The sequence below is a fragment of the Misgurnus anguillicaudatus genome, chromosome 3 (genome assembly GCF_027580225.2).
Source record: "Misgurnus anguillicaudatus chromosome 3, ASM2758022v2, whole genome shotgun sequence".
Classification (NCBI taxonomy): Eukaryota; Metazoa; Chordata; class Actinopteri; order Cypriniformes; family Cobitidae; genus Misgurnus; species Misgurnus anguillicaudatus.
The window spans coordinates 40,949,174-40,971,174 of NC_073339.2; the positions used below are offsets into that span (position 1 = coordinate 40,949,174).

Here is a 22,001-nt window from a genome sequence, read left to right on the forward strand (position 1 = left end):
GTAAATAGATTTATTTTTTTCTAATTATAAATTAGATTTAATTTTATTAAGGTGTAAGAGATCCTGCAGTTTCCTGCTATTCTAGTGGTAAGATTGTGAAATACAACCAACGGCTCAGTCCACAGCTCACCCCTCCCTTTTAAAACGGATAGAGAAGCTATACGGCAGCCACCACAGGACAAACATGTCGTCGTCCGAGACAGTATGATAATAAAACGCAATCTATAGAACAGTTTGTCCGTTTAGGGCTTCTGTAGAAACATGGCGATGCAAAATGGCAACTTCCATGTTAGGTGACCTGCAGTGTATATTAAAGTTGAAATTAAATTTAATATGAAATGTACTAAAGTAAAGTAAAAAAATACTCTAATATGCGTTAATTTGTAGTGAAGTAAAAGTTAGCCAAAGATAAACACTCAAGAAGGACTGATATGCTTCAATACTGTCCACCTCTGAAGTAATAATAATGTACTTTTTTGTGTGTTTGGTATGAATTTGTGTTAAGGGTGTAACTGGTGTTTATTGTTTGTGTGTGTGTTGTGTTACAGAGAAAGCTGTCAGAAAGGCTGGCGTTTGCTTTACATACTGACAGCATTTTACCGCTGTTCTGAAGTACTGAAACCATTCTTACTCAAATTCCTACGAGACACCTGCAGAAGTCCAGAAGTGCTTTTTCATGGTAAATATACTTTTATACTTACAACATACTGTGAGGTCATAAGATGCGATTTTATGTGGGAAGATTTGCATAACACCGCCCAAAATGTATATGCAAAAAAGGAAGGCATAACTTTTATTTTCACTGTAGTAATGTTGCCTCCAACGTAGAGTTGTCTAATGATAAGTCACGACTAATCGTTTTCAGAATAAAAGTTTTTGTTAACATAATTATTATACACAGACAAATATATAAATACAAACACATGTATGTATAATTTTAAGGGAAAAAATATATTGATATGATAAATATTTATATTTATATATGATATGAATGATATGTAAATATAAAAATGTTTATACACATGCAAATATTTCTTAAATATATACATGCATGTGTGCATTTATATATACATAATTATTACACATTATACACACATTTAATATGTAAACAAAAACTTTTATTCTGCAAAAAAAGTTGCGACTAATAGTTAGGCAGCTCTATTCCACCGTCATGTTGTGGAGACGCTGTGCTTTTAAACATTTTAAAATAATATATACAATAAACATATGTGTGATGTGTGTGAAATCTCTAGGAATTGCCAAAGCCTGTGAGCAGAACTTGAGAAAGACCTTTCAGTTTGGTGGCAGGAGTGTTTACCCCAGTAACATGGAGCTCAAAGCCATAATGGTCAATAAATGCATACATAAACACAACATTATCACATATTGACACACAACATGTTTAAATAATATAATTATATGTGTATTTCCAGGCTGGCCGGAGCTCAAAGCGACAGCTCTTTCTGTTTCCTGGAGGAATTGAAAGACACCTAAAGATCAAAACCTGCACTGTATGTCTCTCATAAACCCTTTTTACTGCACATAGTCTGCTATTTATTTGGTTATAACAGTAGCAGATGAATGCATTTGTGTTTTGTGTGGACAGGTAGCGCTGGATGTAATTGAAGAGTTGTGTTACGAGATGGCGTTACAAAGAATCGAGGCCATGGACGAAAACACCATTTTCATAGTCACCAACAGAGGCACAGATCAATCTCATTACTATTCTGTGACTGTGTTCAGAATGTACTAATTGTGCACACTGCATACTACTAGTGTGCATCCTTAAAAAAATTGACGTTACATTTATGCATTGCTAACACAATGCTCTATCTATATAAAATACGTTGTAAAGCCACAATAAATATTTCATACAGTATTTTCTATATGGTTGTCACATGACCTCATACACGTCACATAAAATATTTAATATTAAAATGTCAAGTAACAATTTGATATTGTCAGCTCATCCTATATTTAGTATACTTACTGCATGCCACAAAAATAGTATGCAGTACGCCATTTTGAACATTCTGCATAGACACATCATCAGATCAACTTTCAAATTTGTTGGATGTATCAAAGTATGATTGTATTTAATGACACTGCAGACTTAGTTTTACTAATAAAGTCTTGGTAACGTCTTGCAGGTCAGAACGTGCGGCCGCTGAATAAGAGGGAGTACATCCTGGACATTGCAACGGAGGCGGAGCAAATAGACAGCAACTACAGCTTCTGGTTCAGACGAGTGATCTGGGCTCATCCTCTCAAGTTTGACAACGAGCTCTGCGTCACCATGCACTATAACCAGGCATGACATTTCTGTCTTAAAGAGATAGTTCACCCAAAATTCTGTCAAAAATGAAAATTGATATATAAATAAAAATGATCTAAAAATGAATGTATGTGTGTATATATGTATAAATATACATAATAAATACACACACATATATATTAGGCAAAAATGCACTTTTATTTTGTATGCGATTAATCTTTGCCCAGCACTATTTTACACTCGGTGTATGTTTTGATAATTGTTCTGAATCTGATCTCTAACAAAATTCCTTCACAAAAATACAATTATTTCAGCTTTTTGCTCAAAATATTTTTCATATTTAAGAGTTTTTAAGCAGAGAAAAAATAAAGATATGACGAAAGGTTTTTTTCACATTTTGTTTGTTTGTTTGTTTGTTGTTCGTTTAAAAGCAGAGGGTCTGTTCTTTTTTTATATATTTGTATGTTTATATATTTTTGAAAGGCATTTTGTGAAACTTGCCTTTCACAAATGCTGACAGGCAATTAAAGGCTGGTGGGGAATAAGTTAACCAGTTCTGGCCATGAATATAGCCATAGACGCTGGAATGGCTTTAGGGATAAATAAAAAAATATATGTATCTGCAACTTTAATAACTAGGTCATGAATTGTGTATTTGTGTGTTTTCAGGTTCTGCCAGACTACCTGAAGGGTCTGTTGAATGTCGTTCCTCAGGGAAAGATCAGCGACCAGCAGTTTCACCAGTATGCCAAACTCGCTGCTCTTCAGCACAGAGCCAAAGACAGTCTCTACACACCTACTATGTATGTTCATATTTAATACAATGAACCATTTGACATTTACATTACATTTGACTTTTTCACTATATTAGTATGTTGATTCATACCAAGATGCTATTTGCATAGTTGTGTTAGACACATGAAAACATCTCTGGTTACGTATGTAACTGTTGTTCCCTGAGAAGGGAACGAGGCGCTGCGTCTCCCTTGCCATACTTCCTGCATCCCTATAACGCCGTCTTTGGATATATTTTAGATAGCAATATACTTCCTGGCTCCCGCGTCACCCTGTCTTTGTCATTAAGCCTCACCATTGGTTGAATTTGATATACACATTCAGACGCACTTACCCCTGGAGGCGTCCCCAAAGTGTCACCGCAGTGTCACAATGTATTTTTAAAAATAACATGATGTAACCTTGCTCTCACTTGAAATGTATCCCCACATTTAGTCCTTGAATTTGAGGGTATTGGACCTGGAAAGTCCTTGAATTTGAAGTTAACAAAGGTGTGGGAACCATGTGTAGTGTCTATAAAGTCCTGTAGGATTCCTTTAACATTCACTCAAGTCTCTTGCTCCTCTTTATCATCTCAGAAAAATGTTCATTAAAGTGATATTCCAGCCAAATATCAAAATTACCCCATGATTTACTCCCCTTTAAGCAATCCAAGATAAATATGTCCATCATCTTTCAGACCCGCAGAAGACCTTTATTAAAGGATTAGTCAATTTTCTTAAAAAAATCCAGATAATTTACTCGCCACTATGTCATCCAAAATGTTGATGTCTTTCTTTGTTCATTTGAGAAGAAATTATGTTTTTTGAGGAAAACATTCCAGGATTTTTCTCATTTTAATGGACTTTAATGGACCCCAACACTTAAAAGTTTTAATGCAGTTTCAACACAACTTCAAAGGACTCTAAACGATCCTAAACGAGGCATAAGGGTCTTATCTAGCGAGACTATTGTAATTTTTGGCAAGAAAGGTGAAAAAATGCACTTTTGAACCGCAACTTCTTGTCTTCCTCCGTTTGTGTGACGAGCCAGCGCAACCTCACGTAATTGCTTAATGACGTGAAAAGGTCATGTGTTACATATATGAAATGCGCATTTGCGGAGCATTTTAAACAATAAACTGACACAAAGACATTAATTAGTATCATTCCACATACAACAACGTCAGAATGGTCCTCTTTCTTCACACTTGTAAACACTGGGGGGTAGTTTCAATACGTCATCCGTGACCTCTTGACGTGATGACGTATTTCGTGAGGTCGCACTGGTGCTCACAGAACTGAAGGAAAACGAGAAGTTGTGGTTAAAAAGTGCATATTTTTTATTTTTCTTGCCGAAAATGACAATCGTTTTGTATGCCTCGTTTGAGATCGTTTAGAGTCCTTTGAAACTGCAATTTTAAACTGTATTAAAACTGTTAAGTGTCGGGGTCCATTAAAGTCCATTAAAATGAGAAAAATCCTGGAATTTTTTCTTCAAAAAACATAATTTCTTCTCGACTGAACAAAGAAAGACATCAACATTTTAGATGACATGGTAGTGAGTAAATTATCTGGATTTTTTCTTGAAAATTGACTAATCCTTTAACCCCTTGAAGCCATGTTGATTACCTATGTGAAGGATGGATACACTTTTTGGGGTTTAAAGTCCGAAGTTGTTCCCTGATCCCTGTTTTCTACCATTATAAAGCTTGGAAGAGCAAGGACATTTACTAAAATAAATCCAAATGTGTTCGTCTGAAAGATGATGGACATAAGTATCTCAGATTGCTTGAGGGTGAGTAAATCCTTTGGTAATTTTGTTATTTGGCTGGAGTATCGTTTTAAATCAAAAGCTCAGTTTTTAATTTGATCTCAAACATTTTTCATTTTGTTCAATCTAATACTATGTTAAGAAACTTTTCGAACTATTGATTCCCTCTCTTACTCGTTGTTTCTCTCCCAGTCATGAGATTACAGAGTACATCTCCGCTGAGATTTTCGGCAGACAGAATCCCCAGCAGTGGATGCAACTGGTTGCCCAGCATGTACAGGCAGTCCAAAGCCTGAACCCTCACCAGGCCAGATCTCAGTTTTTGGGTTTGTTATTTTAATCAGTATTCACTGTATGTATACTATAATAAAAATCAAACCACCTTCAATGGTGTTTCTAAATGTGTTTGTTTGTTTGTTTGTTTGGTTGTTTTCAGGATTAGTGTGTGCGTTTCCCATGTTTGGATCGTCTTTCTTTTACATTCAGAGCAGCAGCAATAGCGCCATCTCTGCACCATGCCTCCTTGCTGTCAATCAAAATGGACTGCACTTCTTGCACAAAGACACCCATGTAACATTCACACAAATGCTTCTGGAATTCTGTAAACACTATAAAGTTTGTTCATTGAGATTCATCTCCACAAGGTAGCATTTTGACCTTCTGACGTTTTGTTGGCAGGAAGTCCAGGTGAAGTTCCAGTTAAAACTGATTCAGTCGGCTTACACGCAGCGGCCCAGCGCTGGATCCAGTTACCCTTATGTAGACATCCTAATAGGGGACTTAACCAACCACAGAGTCACACAGTTACAGCTGGAACAGGTAATACAGTCACAAGACACGTTTATATGTAAAAAAAAAAGGATAAATGAATGATTCACTCTATAATGTTGATTGTAGGGTCTGGAGCTTTGTCGGGTTATCGCCATGCACATTGAGAATATGCTGTCGGTTCGTGAGAAGAGGCTAACGCTGCCACCTAGTGAAATTACAATGCTGTAACAAACACACATGCAAATACACACAGTCTGTTTACATTTTACATGATTTCTTATTATAAGTACGTTTTTCATTGTCTCATCTGAACTTAACCTCTTAAGGCGATGTTTGCACTAATTGTATGTATTTGTTATTATGTATTTATGATATTTGGATAAATGAAAAGCATTATTTTTGTATTGACTGCATTGTATTTATACAGTTGGATTGTAAATTGCATCGATTTTGCAGAAATCCACTATGATGGGTGTTAAAGAAATAGTTTTTGAAATGTTTTGATAAATACACACAAGTTATTGTTATTCAGAGTAACATAAAATCAATGTAAAACCAAGCACACCTAAGGATTGTTAAAATGAATTTGTATTATTTTTACATTTTTCTTAATAAAGATATTGATTAAACCGCGTTGAAATTGTTTGTAACTTTCAATGTACTTTGTAGATATAAGCAACAAAAAACTCTGGCTTTGTTATTTGTTAATAAATGTTTTATTTGGTTTGCATATCAAAAATTGCATATAAAGAAACCCTGCTCAGTATTTGGACTACAAACATTAACTGATCAAACATAAGGGTTGCTGGTTTACAAATTTTATATTTATACTTTTTATTTTTAAGAAACCTTGGCCTTTTATGAATCATTTTATCCTTAATAGTGCTGCCACTAACGACTAATTTTCTAACGACTAATCTATCGACTAATTTTTCAATTAGTCGACTATTCTAAAAAATAATTAGTGTTTGTCATTTCATTGTCCATTTTATTTTTAACTCACTGGTCTCATAAACAATATAAATAACTTAAATGTTACCAAATAAAAAATTACAATGTAAACAATATAAATAATTTAAAAAAAAATCCAGTGCAAAGAAGTTGCTTAACAGACAAATTAAATATTTCAATTCTACTCTTTGATCTATCACATAAGCACCAAGCATGTTCAGTTAGATAACATTTATTTAGCATTCTAAATGTTCACAAAAAACAACATCATAAAACATCATTGCATGCATTAAAGGGAATGAATAGAAAAAAATACGTAAGGCTAATAACAATATAATTTGTGCACATTGTAGTACATGCACAGTGCACACTATATACACACACTCTCTGTCTGTCTATCTATCTATCTATCTTTATATTATATTATATTATATTATATTATAATAGAAAGAAGTCGATTTTCATGCTGTTCTAGTCCTCTGCAATTGAAAATAATTTAAAGATAATATAATAAATATTTATGTTATAAAATATAATATTTTATATTACATTATTTAATTTTGGTTGGTTTTATAAAATTGATAAAGTCCTTTTTTATAGCCTAGAGCTTTGTTAAGAGTCTGTCAGCATCGATTGGCTGTCACTCGACCGGAGCCTCGTGCCAACGCGCAGGCGCATGCGCAGTTCATTAAACAGTTTTGGTTACACGAGTTTGTGTTCTCTACGCGGCTCTGTTTTGGCACCAGCAGAATAATTAGCGCTTTTTGGATACGTTGACATTATAGACCGATCAGCGTACCGGATACAACGACCTAAAGGTTTGCGAATAAAATCAAGCTCTTGTAATCCTCCGTCCATCGGAAGTTAATGGTGGCGTAGCTCAGCTCTGCTACGTGCTAATGTTATGGGACTGTACTACCGTAGGATTTAGTGATTGACAGTCAGTTTAAAGCTTTACGTTATAAAATAAGTCAGTTTGGATGTGAAATGGATCGATTTTTGGTCCTTATTGATTAATTTGCGTTTTATTAATTAAAAGGAAACGAGGAAGCGAGCTGCACTGCTCCGGCCCGAAGGATCGCGAGCTGCGCAGCGTGTCTCTGGTCACGTCACGCACGTCTTCAGTGACCGACACAAATATATCATGGGGACCTGAAGATAATTCCGCTTAATAATAACAACAACGATTAACTTAACCCAAATTTGGTCTTAAAAATGTCTGGATTTACGGATCTCCGGGAGAAGCTGAAGTCGATGACACCTCACAGGGACAATTCCAAAAAAGTTTTCTCGCACAGCAACGGCGAGAAGCGCAAATACCGCTGGTCGGACGACGACGAGAGCGATTACGAGGAACGTCGGGACGCGGAGGCACGCAAAGTTAAGAGCAGCATAAAGCAGGCGAGTATCTTCACGTCGGAGGAATGCGCGCGCATCGAAGCCAAGATCGACGAAGTGGTTGCCAAGGCAGACAAGGGGCTCTACCGGGAGCACACAGTGGACCGGGCGCCCCTGCGGAACAAGTACTTCTTCGGCGAGGGCTACACGTACGGCTCCCAGTTAGAGAAGCGCGGCCCCGGGCAGGAGCGCTTGTACTCCAAAGGCGAGGTGGACGAGATCCCGGACTGGGTGCACGAGATGGTGATCGATAAGTTGATCGCGAACGGCGTGATACCGGAGGGCTTTGTCAACAGCGCGGTGATCAACGACTACCAGCCCGGGGGTTGCATCGTGTCCCACGTGGATCCCATTCACATCTTTGAGCGGCCGATCGTGTCCGTGTCGTTCTTCAGCGATAGCGCGCTCTGCTTTGGCTGCAAGTTCCACTTCAAGCCCATCCGCGTGTCCGAGCCCGTGCTACACCTACCTGTGCGGCGCGGGAGCGTCACTGTCCTCAGGTGTGTAACCAGTAACAGTGCCTGACTGTACTATAATATAAAAAATACAGTAAGTTAAGGTAGTAGAAATGTTAAAAACACTCTTCTCTATTCATATGTCCATAGGGATTATTATGGCAATGATTAAAAATGGGTAACATCATAGTTTAAATGTCCAAAAAGTTGTTTAATATGGTAACTTGATTTATACCATGCTACTTACCATGTTAAGGTAATATTATATTTATATAGTACTTAAATCATGGTATTATGGTATAATGACAGGGACCAAAAAGTGCTTTATATTCATTTAATATGCTGTTAACAGCTTTAGAGAATTTTATAATGCCACTACTATCCCATTAACATACTGTAGTAAAACATTAAACCATTACAATGTTTCACATAGTACTTTAAAACTATAAAATACCATGGTACATTGTGTAATAAACCTGTAGTAATGAATGTGCCCTCATTTTCAGTGGCTATGCGGCTGATGAAATCACACACTGCATCCGCCCGCAGGACATCAAAGAAAGAAGAGCTGTGATCATACTGAGAAAGTGAGTAATTCTTCTTCTGAATGTACTTTTCTCAAGACCTGACCCCTTTTATGTCTGACATCAGCCAACGCACTTCCACTGCACGTGAAATAATCATTTCTGGGAATATAGCATGCTGATTTTAGACAAAAGGTCGGCAATATGCATTTGAACAAGTGATTTGGGACATGAGTCCGTTTTTTTAATTTTGGCATGGCTTTTAGCTGGGATCATGTTTGTATAGTGTGATGACATCTCTGTGGTTCGATTGTCAGGCGAAATGGCGAATGGGGGACATGATATGGGTGTTATGATTGGTCAGATCGCCTGTCAATCAAACTCCTATCAAAAAACAACTAATTGACACTTTGCTGGGTGTAAAAGTGTAGGGCGTATGCTATTGTTATATGAGTTGTTAAAGTCTGTTTCATCATCTTTTATTGTAGAACGAGACCGGATGCCCCACGAGTAGACTCAAATTCACTGAGCACATCCTTAGAGAAACGGCACATACTCAAAGCCAGACGCTCACATCGCAAGGCTGACCCGGATGCTGCGCACAGGTACCTAAACATCTTTCAAACTTTACGGATTACATGTGCATTTTGCAAAAGCATTAATGCGTCTTCCTCTTCTCAGGCCTCGTGTACTAGAGATGGACAAAGAACTGCAGAGGCGTTCGCTGCCTTCACGTCAGAGACGTCACAGCGACGCTAGTTCAGAAAACTCCTTGAGAAGAGTCGAGGAGAGAGAGCCGAGCTCACGTTACACACACGACCACACCCCTGCACGACGAGTCAAGATGAGACGTCACTGACACGTTCATAGCCCGAATTCGGGCGACTTTAATCGCGCTTATGGGGAGATTTTTCCTCTGTGAGAGACATTGGACGGAGACCATACGATGTTATGCTTTACTTATTAAGAGGCTTGATCTATCTATTTAGACATATCAAAACATGTTACTTTAAGATTGAGTGTATTTTGTTGTGTGTAAATGTGTGGAATAAAACAACATCTAAACCAATTACCAATAAAATCCCATTTAAGTTTATATGCAAAATCAAATAATTGGTTACAGTAGGTCATATGGATAACAGTGTTAAACAATAATATGTTTTCTTTTTGTCTTATAGGTAGATTTTTGAGAGAATGTTTGCGTTAAATAAGTATGAGGGAAAAATGTTAGCGTTGAGAAACACACAAGTTCAATACTTTAGTAGTTGTGTGGTTCTTTACATCAGCCATTTTCAATCGCCAATGTTGACAAATCTCAAATGGCACGCAGTTGAAAGCAAAAATAAATAAGTTAAATCACATTGCGTAATGTGTACCTTAAATTGCATACGGTGGCTCAGTGCATGTGTGTGGTGGATGTTTCACTAAAATCTTAACAAGATCTAAAATGAGTTTTTGAAATGCATGATAAGCACAGTATTTTTTACTAAATGGCACATTTATGCAACTATCTCAGCTGAAGGATCTTTTTCTTAGTTAACTGCAACTTTACATCAAGGATTTCTTGGATAAGTAGTTGCAACGTTTATTTTATATTAGCCTGTAATTGCCCTTTGCTATAACATGAAGGGTATATAACTGGTGTTCCTATTGATACCCATGCTGATCTGGGTTTTTATTTTCGCAAACATGACAGCTGTTGTTCAGAACTTGTAAAAGGCCACCATGATGACATTTTATTTATTTTTAATTTTTATGTAGTTGCCTATACTATTTGTTTCTGAGCTGGATGGAAATGAAAAAATGTTTTCGAGTCAAATAAAAATTAAATAAAATTTAAGTTGGAGGTGGTAAAAGGTTAACAGGAAAATTGAAATTTACTTCATGTCATTGTACTTTGTATTGCATAGATTTAGAGGAGACTTTGTTGAAAAGAACTTGAAAGGTTGAATAAAATATTGAAAGATTTATGTTCCGTGTTTTCGATCAAGGTTAAGAAAGTGTATTTGTTGTGTTGTTTTGTGACAACCTTTAAATGCCAAATCTCAATTTTCCGCAAAACTGACTGTTAATTTTTTTGTGTCACTTGTGTGAACTTTTGAGAAATGTACTTTTTCCAGATGTTTTGTAAATATTATAAAAATCATTAAATGATCAGCCTATAGTTCATTTAAGGTACACCATTGAGTTTGCATTCTTGGTCTCATTTTCATAGAGTATGCATACACTTTGCATAGCTTTTTTTTAAACTTATACATGGAAACAGCCATAAGCCGTTCTGCTGCTTGAACGGACTTTTATTTTGCCTTTGACTGCTGTGCCACGCATTTACAAAACTGCATAGCTGGCATTTAAACACAGCAGATGCTAAATAATAATAAACAATAAAACAATAATAATTACTTAAATATTAGCATACATAAATATTAATGTCCCACAAATTATTTTTGATTACTTAAATACATATCTCAGTGTACATTTGTTTGGTAGCATTGGAGGGTGACTCTGCCCACTAGATGACATGATAAAGCTTTGAACACGATTTTTAAAGAAATTATACGAGTCTGTCCGTTTTGTTGCCTTATGTAAATTTGTTATAATCCATTCAGATGTTTACAGTAACTTAACCAAGGCCTGATTGGTTGTTTTTTGCGTCATCTGCCAGATAACATCTAAATGTATGAACACATTTAAAAATGGACTAAACTAAAATTATATAACATATTTTAATGTAAATTAAATAATCACCGCATAACTAAAAAGTAGCAATGCTTTTTGAAATAAAAACTGTATTCAAATTTGTTCATAATACAAATGAGTATTATTTATTATTTATTGTTTAAGCTACTTTTTTAAAATTAATTGATTTGTTTGAATAACTGTTATTGTATCGAACAATATTAGTACATCCTTGATTGCTTTTTCTTACACATATGGGTAAGAAACGATAAGCGGTCGAAAATCACTGACGTCAGATGATTCTATCACACCATTGGTCCAGACATACGTCAATCAGAGGTTCTACTGACGTAGTACGTGTTTGTGTGGTGAGAGGACAGAGGTGCGTAGAAGTGCTCAAACTAAAGCTAAACAGTATGACTCTGAATAACTAATACAAACTTGTAAAGGTAAGTAAGTTGTTTAACCCTCACTAAACTGTTTTTAGTCATCTGTTGACTTTTTATTATATAATTAAGCTTGTTAGCTTGCTAACGTTACATTCGATTACAAGTGAAGTTAGCAAACGCTAGCACAAAGCCAGCCACTATTGTTTGATTGATTGTTATATTGCTGCCTGTTAACTATTTAAAACTACTAAGCACGTTGTTGCAAAATAAACCGCATTGTTTAGTTGGTCAGCTTGTGTTTGATTGATTTAATATATAAATGTGTGCTAAGACAACGGCATACGTGGGGATACGTGTTAACCAGCTCGTCCACACAGTTGACCTGAACTAGTTGAACTGATGTCACAGTGCTACATTATCATATATGTCGCTTATCCAAAAAATATCTCGCCCAAGTTTTAAAGCTCTTTTGTAACTTATGCAAACCATTAAGTGTACCACCTGAGATGGCCTTTGATTTTTACAGAAAAACAAACACGAATGTAGGCTCTGTCTCCCTGATCCATGAAAATGCAAGCTTTCACTTCCAAATCAAGTGTGGGGGAAGTCTGTAAAGCTTTTGGTAAACAAATATGCTCAAAACTGGTTTAGACTTTGTTTCAGTGTAATGTTTAGGTCACAGCTGGAAGCTCAGATCACAGAATTATCATATGAATAAGTGAAGAGTCACTGAGCCACGTGGGTCTAAATTTAAACATGTCACTGTTATAGCTGCAGCTGTGTCAAAGTGTAGATTCAATGATGTCTGTCAAGTGCATGAAGATCCACGGCTATTTCTGATCTGGCCTTTCACGTAGCAGAGCAGGCATAAGCTGTGCGAAATGTCCTCAGTAACATTAATTATGACAACCAGCTTGTGAGGCTGTTGCACATTCATGCATTTGACAGTCACTTTTACAAGTCATGACCTATAGTGCATTACAGGGTATATATTTTATCAGTATGTGTTTTCCTGGGTTTTGAACCCATGACATTTTGCTCCCCTGCTAACTAATGCTCAACCAACTGAGCTACAGGAACACATTTTTTTATTGTTCTTTATTATTACACGTGTTTCTGTGAAGGTTATTTGACAGTAAATATCTTTAATCTGTTATAAATCTGCAAAATAACATTGCTGGCATAGTGAAACAGACTTAAATTTAATTCAAAGTGCGTTTCACATTTTTTGCGTTGTTGCAAAGCAGCTTTACGGTAAATACACATTAGACAGTATAGACATAAAAAGAAGCTTAAAAAATATACACAATATAATACATGCTGTTATTGCCAATTATACAACGGGGCTGTTGAATGCTTTATTCTGATTGGTTGAGAAATGTTCCACTGATATGCATTATTTTTAGGTGTGCACCTATAAATGCCGTTATACACTAATAATACCTGGACGATAACTATTCTAAATTGCACAGCCAATATTATTCACAGCTATTTCATGTACTTCGGCTTTTGATCATTAAGTCCTTATCGATCTGAAATACATATTCTTTATTATCATGAAAATACCTGAAAAGGTTTGAAGAACAGCAATATAATCCTTAAGCCATTTCCTGGAGCTGCGCGTCATAGCTGCGTGTGTATGGTTCTTCGTTTGCAGCGCATATTGAGTTTCTGCAAGAGAGCGCCCTCTGGCTTTTGGATGTAGCCGCATTTCACCGTAATACATTGAGAAGCATAGCAAGCATCATCGGCTGATATGTCGGTGCACCCTTACTTATTTTTTGATAAACTCACACTTAACCTGTGTGTAAAAATGTGTAAGGAATAATTGACGATGGGTCGATTTCAAAATAAGGCACTCCCAATGTAATGCGTGCGGATTCCTTCTCGCACGCACGTGAACTCAATGCACGCGTCTTGGACTCATGCTCGGACCTGAACTTGTAATACGCACGGCTCTGACATTGACACTCAAACAAGCACATGTCAAATTTACATTATATAATAGCAATATTATCTGTAAAAAATTCTGAAAGACTGCAATCTAAGCGTTAGGGTAGGACTGGCTGATATTACCTAATATCCATATCTTGGTCTTTTTATACTGGCGATATACAATATGTCGGTATTTTCTACAAATTAAAAATAACGTTTTTTATGCAAGTCATAGCCCCACGCGAGATGTCACAACCATTTTTATTAAATTAGCTTAGGATTAAAATAAAATTGTATGACAAGGTTTGCTCCCTGTTTGAAAATATACAGCTATACAACATAGAAACATATTGGGAAATGCACATTTGCGATATTGCGGGATTTCTTGCTGCGCTACTGCCCGTTAAATTCATAGTGCTATTAAAGGCGGGGTGCATGATCTCTGAAAGCCAATGTTGACATTTGAAATCACCTAAACAAACACGCCCCTACCCCAATAGAATCTGGACCTTCTTTTGATAGACCCACCCCACACATACACAACCCAGGCAATGGTGTTGGTTAGTACTAGACACGTCCCTTACTGCTGATTGGCTACAAGTGTGTTTGGTATTCGGCCCAACTCCCTTTTCCAAAGTGTGTTTCAAAAACCATGCACCCCGCCTTTAAGCAAATATGCACACAAAAATTTTCATAAAGTATTAATAGGAATATTGTAAAAATAATTGCCTGTGAAATAGTAACAAAAGATGACAATACAAACATCTCTGTGTGTATAAGTGCACATGTTTGTCGTTTTTTTGTCTTTTGAATGTACTTTGTATTCAGAGAGAGGGTTGGGAATCATTCAAGTAGACCAAAGGTTGTGTTATATAGGTAAACAAACTTCAGTCTTCGACTCTTTGAGTGAGTAAATAAAATAAATGTGTTTGTCTTTTGACATTTTCAGACACTCTCACAGAAGAAGTGATGTATTACTCTAGTAAAAGACGAGGTGAAGATGGAATCGCCGCTATTATTGACTTCCTATTGTCCAATGCCCGACTGGTGCTTGGGGTGGGCGGAGCTGCGGTGCTCGGTATTGCTACATTGGCTGTAAAACGGGTGATTCATTCATATTCATTCATTATTTTACTATGTAAATGTTCATTGCTCACAGTATACTCTTAATTTTTAATGATTTGAATCCCATCAGTTTTGTTTACACAAACCTTATAGACAATATCATGAAATACCAGCTTTTGAGCAAGCTGTTTTGTTATTGTCTCTCATGTTCCCATTCTCGTCCCTGATGTTATAGCTGATAGAACGAGCGGGCAGACCTCCTGATGAAAAGCCTGACAAGAAGATGACGGACAGCTGGGAGGAGTTAAGCCTGGTTAGCTCCTCCCCCAAACAGCTCCGCAAAGGTATTGAAGGAGTGGTCATGAAACAGATTGCAGCTGCAACAAAAAAAGGTACGCGCTTGATGTCGCCATCGCTCAATGTTCCAAAAACAGGCTGTGTGTTTGTTTTTGTAGCCGAAACGTGACCCTGACATTTGTGAGATTCACAGTTGTGAGTTTGTTTGTTTACAGTTTTGTGTATATGTGTGTTTAGCCGATCTGTCTCAACCAATCCCCCTGCCCTCCCCTGAGCCCCAGCGACCGAAGCGCACGGATCTCTGCGCCATGACGTTCGCAGAGCGCCTGCAGCAGTATTACAGAACCCGAGTGTGTCTGTCAGCTGAGGAAGTTTGTGTAGCCCAGCAGCGAGCGTTAGACATAGCCACAGAGATCCAGGCCTTCGTGCACTCCAAACATCCAGACATGCCATTGGGAGACATGACGCTAGCCGGGTCGCTGCTCGACGACCTGCAGGTGGTAAAAGCCGACCACGCCTGCCTGATCGTGCCCCTACAGGTACCAAAAATGTTTGTGTGTGTGTTTATCTGATTGTATCTCTACACTGTTCATTCCTTTCTGCAAAGGGAGATTCTCACTGGTTGATGTCAACATCTGAATGGACAGTTGTTGCACAACTAGTTGATCATCCTGACTGTTAGTTTCCATTTACGCATTTTAACGATATCCAGAGCTGACCGATGATTGGATTACAAACAAGGCTGCATGATATTGAAGAACGTGATATATTATAAAAATATTATAAAATACGTAACATTATTTAACCAACATACCAAAAAGAAAGTGTCACCAGTCTGTATGCTATGTGCATAAACCTAAAACTTTGACTATGCGTAATTTTAAGTATTAAAGGATTAGTCAATTTTCTTAAAAAATAAATCCAGATAATTTACTCACCACCATGTCATCCAAAATGTTGATGTCTTTCTTTGTTCAGTCGAGAAGAATTCCTGGATTTTTCTCATTTGGTGGACTTTGATGGACCCCAGCGCTTGGCAGTTTCGGTGCAGTTTAAAATTGCAGTTTCAAAGGACTTCATATATGTATCACGTGACCTTTCGACGTCATTACGCAATTACGTGATGTCGCGCTGGCTCGTCACACAGCCGGAGGAAGACGAGAAGTTGTGGTTTGGGAGTGCATATTTTTTATTTTTCTCCCCAAAAATGACGGTCGTTTCGCTGGATAAGACCCTTGTGCCTCGTTTGTTATTGTTTGGAGTCCTTTGGGGCTGCAATTTTGAACTGCATTGAAACTGTTAAGTATTGGGGTCCATTAAAGTCCATTAAAATGAGAAAAATCCTGGAATGTTTTCCTCAAAAAACATAATTTCTTCTCGCCTGAACAAAAAAAGACATCAACATTTTAGATGACATTGTGGTAAATTATCAGGATTTTTTTAAAGAAAATTGACTAATCCTTTAAAATCATTCAATTGCGATATTTTCACAAATTTCAACCCTAATTACAAATGTGTGTGTGTATGTGCGTTCTCACAGTTGGAGTCCAGTCTGTGGACACCTATTGCTGGAGAGGACACGTTTGTGGGCCACCCTCAGTACTGCATGGTTCGCCGCGAAAACCTTGAATACTTCCCGCGGGGGCGGAGCTACTGGGATCGATACTTGTTGGGGGGATACTTGTCGTCACGGCTCGTTTCTGAGCAATTGGGAAAGGCGGTAATGGAGTCTATGAACTGGCCGTCGCTAAGCGGGACTCTCGATTGTGATGTGCGACCAGTGCTCGGGTCTCCTGAGCTCAAACTGGAGATTCAGGGGTTAATTCCAAATAGTTACGATAATGGAGAAAACTTTTATATTACTATTTTGCCAACTGTCCGGCATGGTAAGATGACGCTTACTGCCCAACGAGAGATCACGGGGGCTTTCGACTACGTCTGGTACCAGAGCCTATACACCAGCGAAACGACTAAACTGGCCACGCTCGACAAAGAGGACTCCGGGTCGGAGGTCAGAAGGAAGTGCCTGAAAACATTAAAGGCGGTGTGTCGCAACTGCCCCGCGTTACGCAAGCTTAACGGAAGCCATCTTAGCAACGTCATCCTGCACATGAGCGATAAAGACGCCGATTGGTCGGAATCTGCCTTGGGTGACAGATTCTTGCAGGCGATCACAGAGCTGATCGGTTACCTGGAGACTGGAATCTTGCCTAGTTATTTCAAACCGAATGTGAATCTGCTTCAGGGTTTTACGGAGGATGACATCGATGAAATGGGCTTTATGCTTTACTGCGCTGTAACTGAACCTGAGATACTACTGATTTGAAAATGAAACTTACAGATGCACAATGTATTACATTTTATTAATCTCAATGGCACACTTTTAAAGGTTTAAGTCTCCAAAAACAGATCAGTTTACATCTTGTCATCACACATGTTTTTTTTCTGTGGAACAAACAAAGATATTTTGCAGAATATCCCAGAAAAATTGGATTGATTGTTAAATTAATAGTTCACTTGAAAAATAAAACTCTGAATATATTTAATGGTTCATGTGCTATATTTTAAAGTGATACTCCAGCCAAATATCCAAATTACCCCAAGCAATCTGAGATGCACATGTCCATCATTTTCGGATGAACCAAATTGGAGTTGTTTTGGTGGGTGTCCTTGCTCTTCCAACCTTTATAATGGTGGAAAACATGGATAGAGGCAAAACTTCTGACTTTAAACCCCAAAAAGAGCGTCATCTTTCAAGGAAGTGATCCGCATGGCTCCAAGGGGTTAATTAAGGGCCACTGTGGATAATCAATGCAATTTTATAAGAATAACTAGCTTCTAGTTACAACGCCATCTCACGAGAGTCAATGCGCACATACCTATGGTAACCAATGCTCACTACGCTAAACCTCTCTAGTGAGTCCAACATGGTGTCGTTACCAGAAGAATTGAATTTTAAAAACAAAATTGCATCGATTACCCACATGAGACCTTTGTTGGCCCATTGGAGCTGTGTGGATCAACGTTCTGAAGGATGGATACGCTTTTTTTGAGTTTGAAGTCAGCTGTTGTTCCTTGATCCATGTTTTCTACCATTGTGAAGTTTGGAAGAGCAAGGACATTTACTAGAGTGGCTCCATATGTGTTGGTTTGAAAGATGATGGACATGTGTATCTCGGATTGCTTTAGGGTGAGTAAATCATGAGGTAATTTGGATTTTGGCTGGAGTATCGCTTTAAAGGGACACTCCACTTTTTTTGAATGTATGCTCCTTTTCCAGCTCCCCTGGAGTTAAACATTTGATTTTTGCCGTTTTGGAGTCCATTCGGCTGATCTCGGGGCTGGCGGTATCACTTTTGGCATGGCTTGGCACGGTCCATTGAATCTGATTGGACCATTAGCATCGCGCTCAAAAATAAAGAGTTTATTTATCGAAATATAAGAGTTTCGATATTTTTCCTATTTAAAACTTGGCAATGATATTACGCAGCGCCTGAAAATAGTCCGCTGCTATTGAAAGATACTAAGGGGACTATTATCATTGCAGCCATGTTACGGCAGCAAAGTCCTTGATTATAAGAATGAGAGTATAGTTCCTAACCATATCTGCCAAGAAAATCGCAACTTTTAATTTTCTGTCGGTCACAAGTTTTAAAAAAGAAAAATATTGAAACTCTTTGGTTATTTTTTAGCGCAATGCTAATGGTCTAATCGGATTCGGTTGATTGTTCTGGGCTGTGCTGGAAGTGGTACCGCCAGACCCGGAGATCAGGTGAATGGATTCCAAAAAGGTGGGGATCGGGTGTTTAACTCTAGGGGAGCTGGAAAATGAGCATATTTTCAAAAAATGTGAAGTGTCCCTTTAAGTCATCTAACGCTATATGAGAACTTTGTTACAGTTCAAAAATTAGGTTTGAACATATTCTGGGTTGCCATTTTGTTTTATGTGACACACAAAATCCAATATGATTTGATTTTGTTTATGTCAAACCAATCAGGGTAAAGTTTAAATACATGTAAGACTGAGCTATGGTATAGTTTTTTTTTTAAATAAATAAATGACTTCGGGTTGTTGTGCACACACAGCTTAAAATTCAGATTTAAAATAGTGCTCAAGTTGCACAAACCACTTTAATTGAACTTTTTTACAATTTTTGTGTTCCACTAAGAAAAGGATTTGGAGATTTTGGGTGAACCATTCCTTTAAACAGACATGTGTAAGAATACCTTTGTGTTATTGCCATTAGGTATTTTTGAAACCGATTGTTATTTTGAAGTGACCACACTATATAAGAGCATTTGCAATAAGTGATGTGAGCAACAATCGCTTTAACTATGCAACACTTATCTAGACACCTTTTAAGAGTTGCTTGGATTTAAATATAAAAGAAAAGAAACTTTGAAGAGTATACAAATAATTAATTTGGTACGTTACGTTCTCAAATAAAGGGTACCAAAGCATTCACAGACGTACATTAGTACCTCACAAGTTCTTCAAAAATACATATTGATACCTCAAAGGTACACCTCTGTACCTTAATGCTACAAATTATGAATTTTAAAGGGTACTGCCCCAGTGACAACTTTTGTACCTTTTATTTCTGACAGTGTAAGCATCATCTTTAAACACAAGATTTTTGTTCAGTTATTTAGCTTTTTCAGTGATGGTTTTATTCATGGATAATGTAAAGCTTGGTTGACTTTTTTGAAAAATCATTATTTAATGCTTTTTGGTCTTGTATACTTTTTCCGTTTAGGAAGTGGGTAAAACTACTGAAAATGGTGTTTTGCATAATGTTTATGTATGTGTAGGTGCACTTGGTTTAAACCTTACTATATGGTGCATAGTTTGGATATGCTTCTACCAATAATTGTAGTGAATCTATAGATTCTATTGTTAGTCACTTCCAAGCAATAATTACAAGTATATATGTACAGCTGTTCACACTGACCAGCTTACGATAACCAACACATTTGGTTAAAAGGCAGTAAAATGGTATTTATTAATGGATTTGTGAAACTGTGTATCTTAATAAAGAGATTGTTGACAAGTTTACTTGTCACTTGCTTATTCAGTATCTGATCAGGCTCGTAAACACAATAGACTTTGAGGGGGACATGCCCCCGCCCAATAATCAGAAATGGACAAATTGTCCAAATATTTGATGTCCTTAATGTGCATACATATAGCAGCACTGATGCCACTGAATGTTTTGGTCCACTGATGTTCAAGGTTTGGTTATTTTCAACTCAAAAATAGGGTCAAAAAGGGACAAACACAAACCATTGGGTTGTATTTTAGGCTGGGTTGTCTTAATCAATTGTTGGGGACATTAATATGCTTTTATTATGGAGTTATACTTCATAAAACACAATGTACAAGCCAGAAATTACGCTCTGTTTTTGCATAGGCCTACTAAAGGTTTAATAGTGCCACATGGTGATCAACAGTAAAAATGACACATTTGACCTCTTAGAAAAAGGAAAAAACACCAACATTCAAAAATGCATGCAAACAAGGTGTCATAGCTCTGCAATCAAAAAATGTGGTTATAATGGAAGTCAATGGGGCAAAAATAGCCACTAACAATAAATGAGGGAGAAAAAAATAAAAATGCTTCAAAGCCAATGTTTTTACCAATCTTTGACATGTCCAAGACTGAAAAAGGTAAAATAAAATCCAGTTTACAATCACTTTGTATATTGAAAAGCAGTCATTTTGTGTGTTTTTCCCCAAATCAGTGACATCACTTATGAACATGGCAATTAAAGAGTTAAAATCATGGAATTTATGCGTCTGGTAGTTTTGATTGGTACTGAGGTTGATTAACAGATTTATGGGGAAAAAATTGAAAAATATTCATCTGATAAAGGGTATAAATTTGCCCATGGTATTTTGTTGAGTTTTTTTTATTTCAAAGCATTGTCTTATATGTAAATATAAGATTTGTCACCAAAAATCATCCAATTAGCTAAAACAGAGAGAAAGTTGTGGCCAAATTAAAAGTAAAAAAACCCTCTAGTGGATGAAAACATCCCCAACAACACATAAGGATTAAGATGTGTCAGTGCAAGTTTTTTTTCAAATTAAGGCAGCTCAAACATGCATTTTAGTCGTGACTAGGATAAGCCATATCCACGAAACCGCCCCTTTATGGGTTAATTTAACCCAGAGGCTGGGTTGAAAATAAACCAGCATTTTTTTAAAGTGTAGTATTTTTAAAAGTGACAATTAAAATGAGTTTTGTATTGTCCAAATGAAAAGCTATTGAAATAAATGTTTATTACAGTTACTGCAATAACATTCTGCTTTGGGTTATTTATTAATAGATTATTTAAGGTCAAGAAGAGTTTTATTGGGATGTGTTGTCATTAGTTACTTCATCCTACCTTTGAACCCCCGTCTGTGAAATCCAAGTCTCATGGTATTAGGAGCATCAAAGTTTGATTTCAATCATTGATTTTACTCGGCAAATATTAAATATATCATGAATATATTTTCACTGAATGATCTTTATCATTATGTAGGATGATATTTTTGTAGAAAACAGTAAATCACACACAAAAAATGTGTAACTTGTAAGTGTCAAGCCTATATGTCAAATACCGCGCTAATATTTACTTACTGTATACTATGACTGTATACATGTAATAAATGCGGTTTAAGGCGGAAACATTGCGCTGGTTATAATCACACCCCCTAAGCAGTGGTGTC

General features: G+C 37.0%; 4 protein-coding genes across 5 annotated transcripts in view; all 4 read left to right on the forward strand.

Moving 5' to 3' along the window:
* Nucleotides 1–6,245, forward strand: part of myo15ab (myosin XVAb) — a 67,621-nt gene extending 61,376 nt beyond the window's left edge. Inside the window, exons 58-67 of the mRNA XM_073866184.1 lie at nucleotides 549–679; nucleotides 1,254–1,348; nucleotides 1,434–1,511; nucleotides 1,607–1,703; nucleotides 2,151–2,311; nucleotides 2,945–3,078; nucleotides 5,015–5,148; nucleotides 5,259–5,392; nucleotides 5,501–5,641; nucleotides 5,720–6,245. Coding sequence (XP_073722285.1) covers nucleotides 549–679; nucleotides 1,254–1,348; nucleotides 1,434–1,511; nucleotides 1,607–1,703; nucleotides 2,151–2,311; nucleotides 2,945–3,078; nucleotides 5,015–5,148; nucleotides 5,259–5,392; nucleotides 5,501–5,641; nucleotides 5,720–5,821 — 1,207 coding nt within the window. The 3' untranslated portion in view covers nucleotides 5,822–6,245. The remainder of the gene's footprint in view (nucleotides 1–548; nucleotides 680–1,253; nucleotides 1,349–1,433; nucleotides 1,512–1,606; nucleotides 1,704–2,150; nucleotides 2,312–2,944; nucleotides 3,079–5,014; nucleotides 5,149–5,258; nucleotides 5,393–5,500; nucleotides 5,642–5,719) is intronic.
* A 944-nt stretch (nucleotides 6,246–7,189) lies between these two features.
* On the forward strand, nucleotides 7,190–10,268 carry alkbh5 (alkB homolog 5, RNA demethylase). Its single transcript, XM_055205985.2, has 5 exons — nucleotides 7,190–7,362; nucleotides 7,584–8,442; nucleotides 8,904–8,984; nucleotides 9,410–9,526; nucleotides 9,603–10,268. The coding sequence occupies exons 2-5, from the start codon at nucleotides 7,760–7,762 to the stop codon at nucleotides 9,778–9,780; spliced, it is 1,059 nt and encodes a 352-aa protein (XP_055061960.1). The 5' UTR covers nucleotides 7,190–7,362; nucleotides 7,584–7,759; the 3' UTR covers nucleotides 9,781–10,268.
* Nucleotides 10,269–11,887: 1,619 nt separating this feature from the next.
* mief2 (mitochondrial elongation factor 2) lies at nucleotides 11,888–19,332 on the forward strand. 2 transcript variants are annotated; one of them, XM_055205984.2, is made up of 5 exons: nucleotides 11,888–11,982; nucleotides 14,874–15,028; nucleotides 15,225–15,381; nucleotides 15,524–15,825; nucleotides 16,827–19,332. In XM_055205984.2, the coding sequence occupies exons 2-5, from the start codon at nucleotides 14,894–14,896 to the stop codon at nucleotides 17,610–17,612; spliced, it is 1,380 nt and encodes a 459-aa protein (XP_055061959.2). In that variant the 5' UTR covers nucleotides 11,888–11,982; nucleotides 14,874–14,893; the 3' UTR covers nucleotides 17,613–19,332. The 2 variants fall into 2 exon arrangements, with proteins under 2 accessions (XP_055061959.2, XP_055061958.2); XM_055205983.2 differs by having other exon boundaries at nucleotides 11,894–12,049.
* The window catches only part of slc29a4b (asolute carrier family 29 member 4b), a 74,022-nt gene continuing 66,106 nt past the window's right edge, over nucleotides 14,086–22,001 (forward strand). Inside the window, exon 1 of the mRNA XM_073866187.1 lies at nucleotides 14,086–14,478. The gene's annotated coding sequence lies outside the window, so the exon portion shown is untranslated. The remainder of the gene's footprint in view (nucleotides 14,479–22,001) is intronic.

Coding starts and splice junctions, on each gene's coding strand:
- mief2 (XM_055205984.2), top strand. CDS start 14,894: ATGTATTACTCTAGTAAAAGACGAGGTGAAGATGGAATCGCCGCTATT. Junction 15,382..15,523: donor TGCAGCTGCAACAAAAAAAG/GTACGCGCTTGA, acceptor ATGTGTGTTTAG/CCGATCTGTCTCAACCAATC. Junction 15,826..16,826: donor GCCTGATCGTGCCCCTACAG/GTACCAAAAATG, acceptor GCGTTCTCACAG/TTGGAGTCCAGTCTGTGGAC.
- alkbh5 (XM_055205985.2), top strand. CDS start 7,760: ATGTCTGGATTTACGGATCTCCGGGAGAAGCTGAAGTCGATGACACCT. Junction 8,985..9,409: donor GCTGTGATCATACTGAGAAA/GTGAGTAATTCT, acceptor CTTTTATTGTAG/AACGAGACCGGATGCCCCAC. Junction 9,527..9,602: donor GACCCGGATGCTGCGCACAG/GTACCTAAACAT, acceptor TCCTCTTCTCAG/GCCTCGTGTACTAGAGATGG.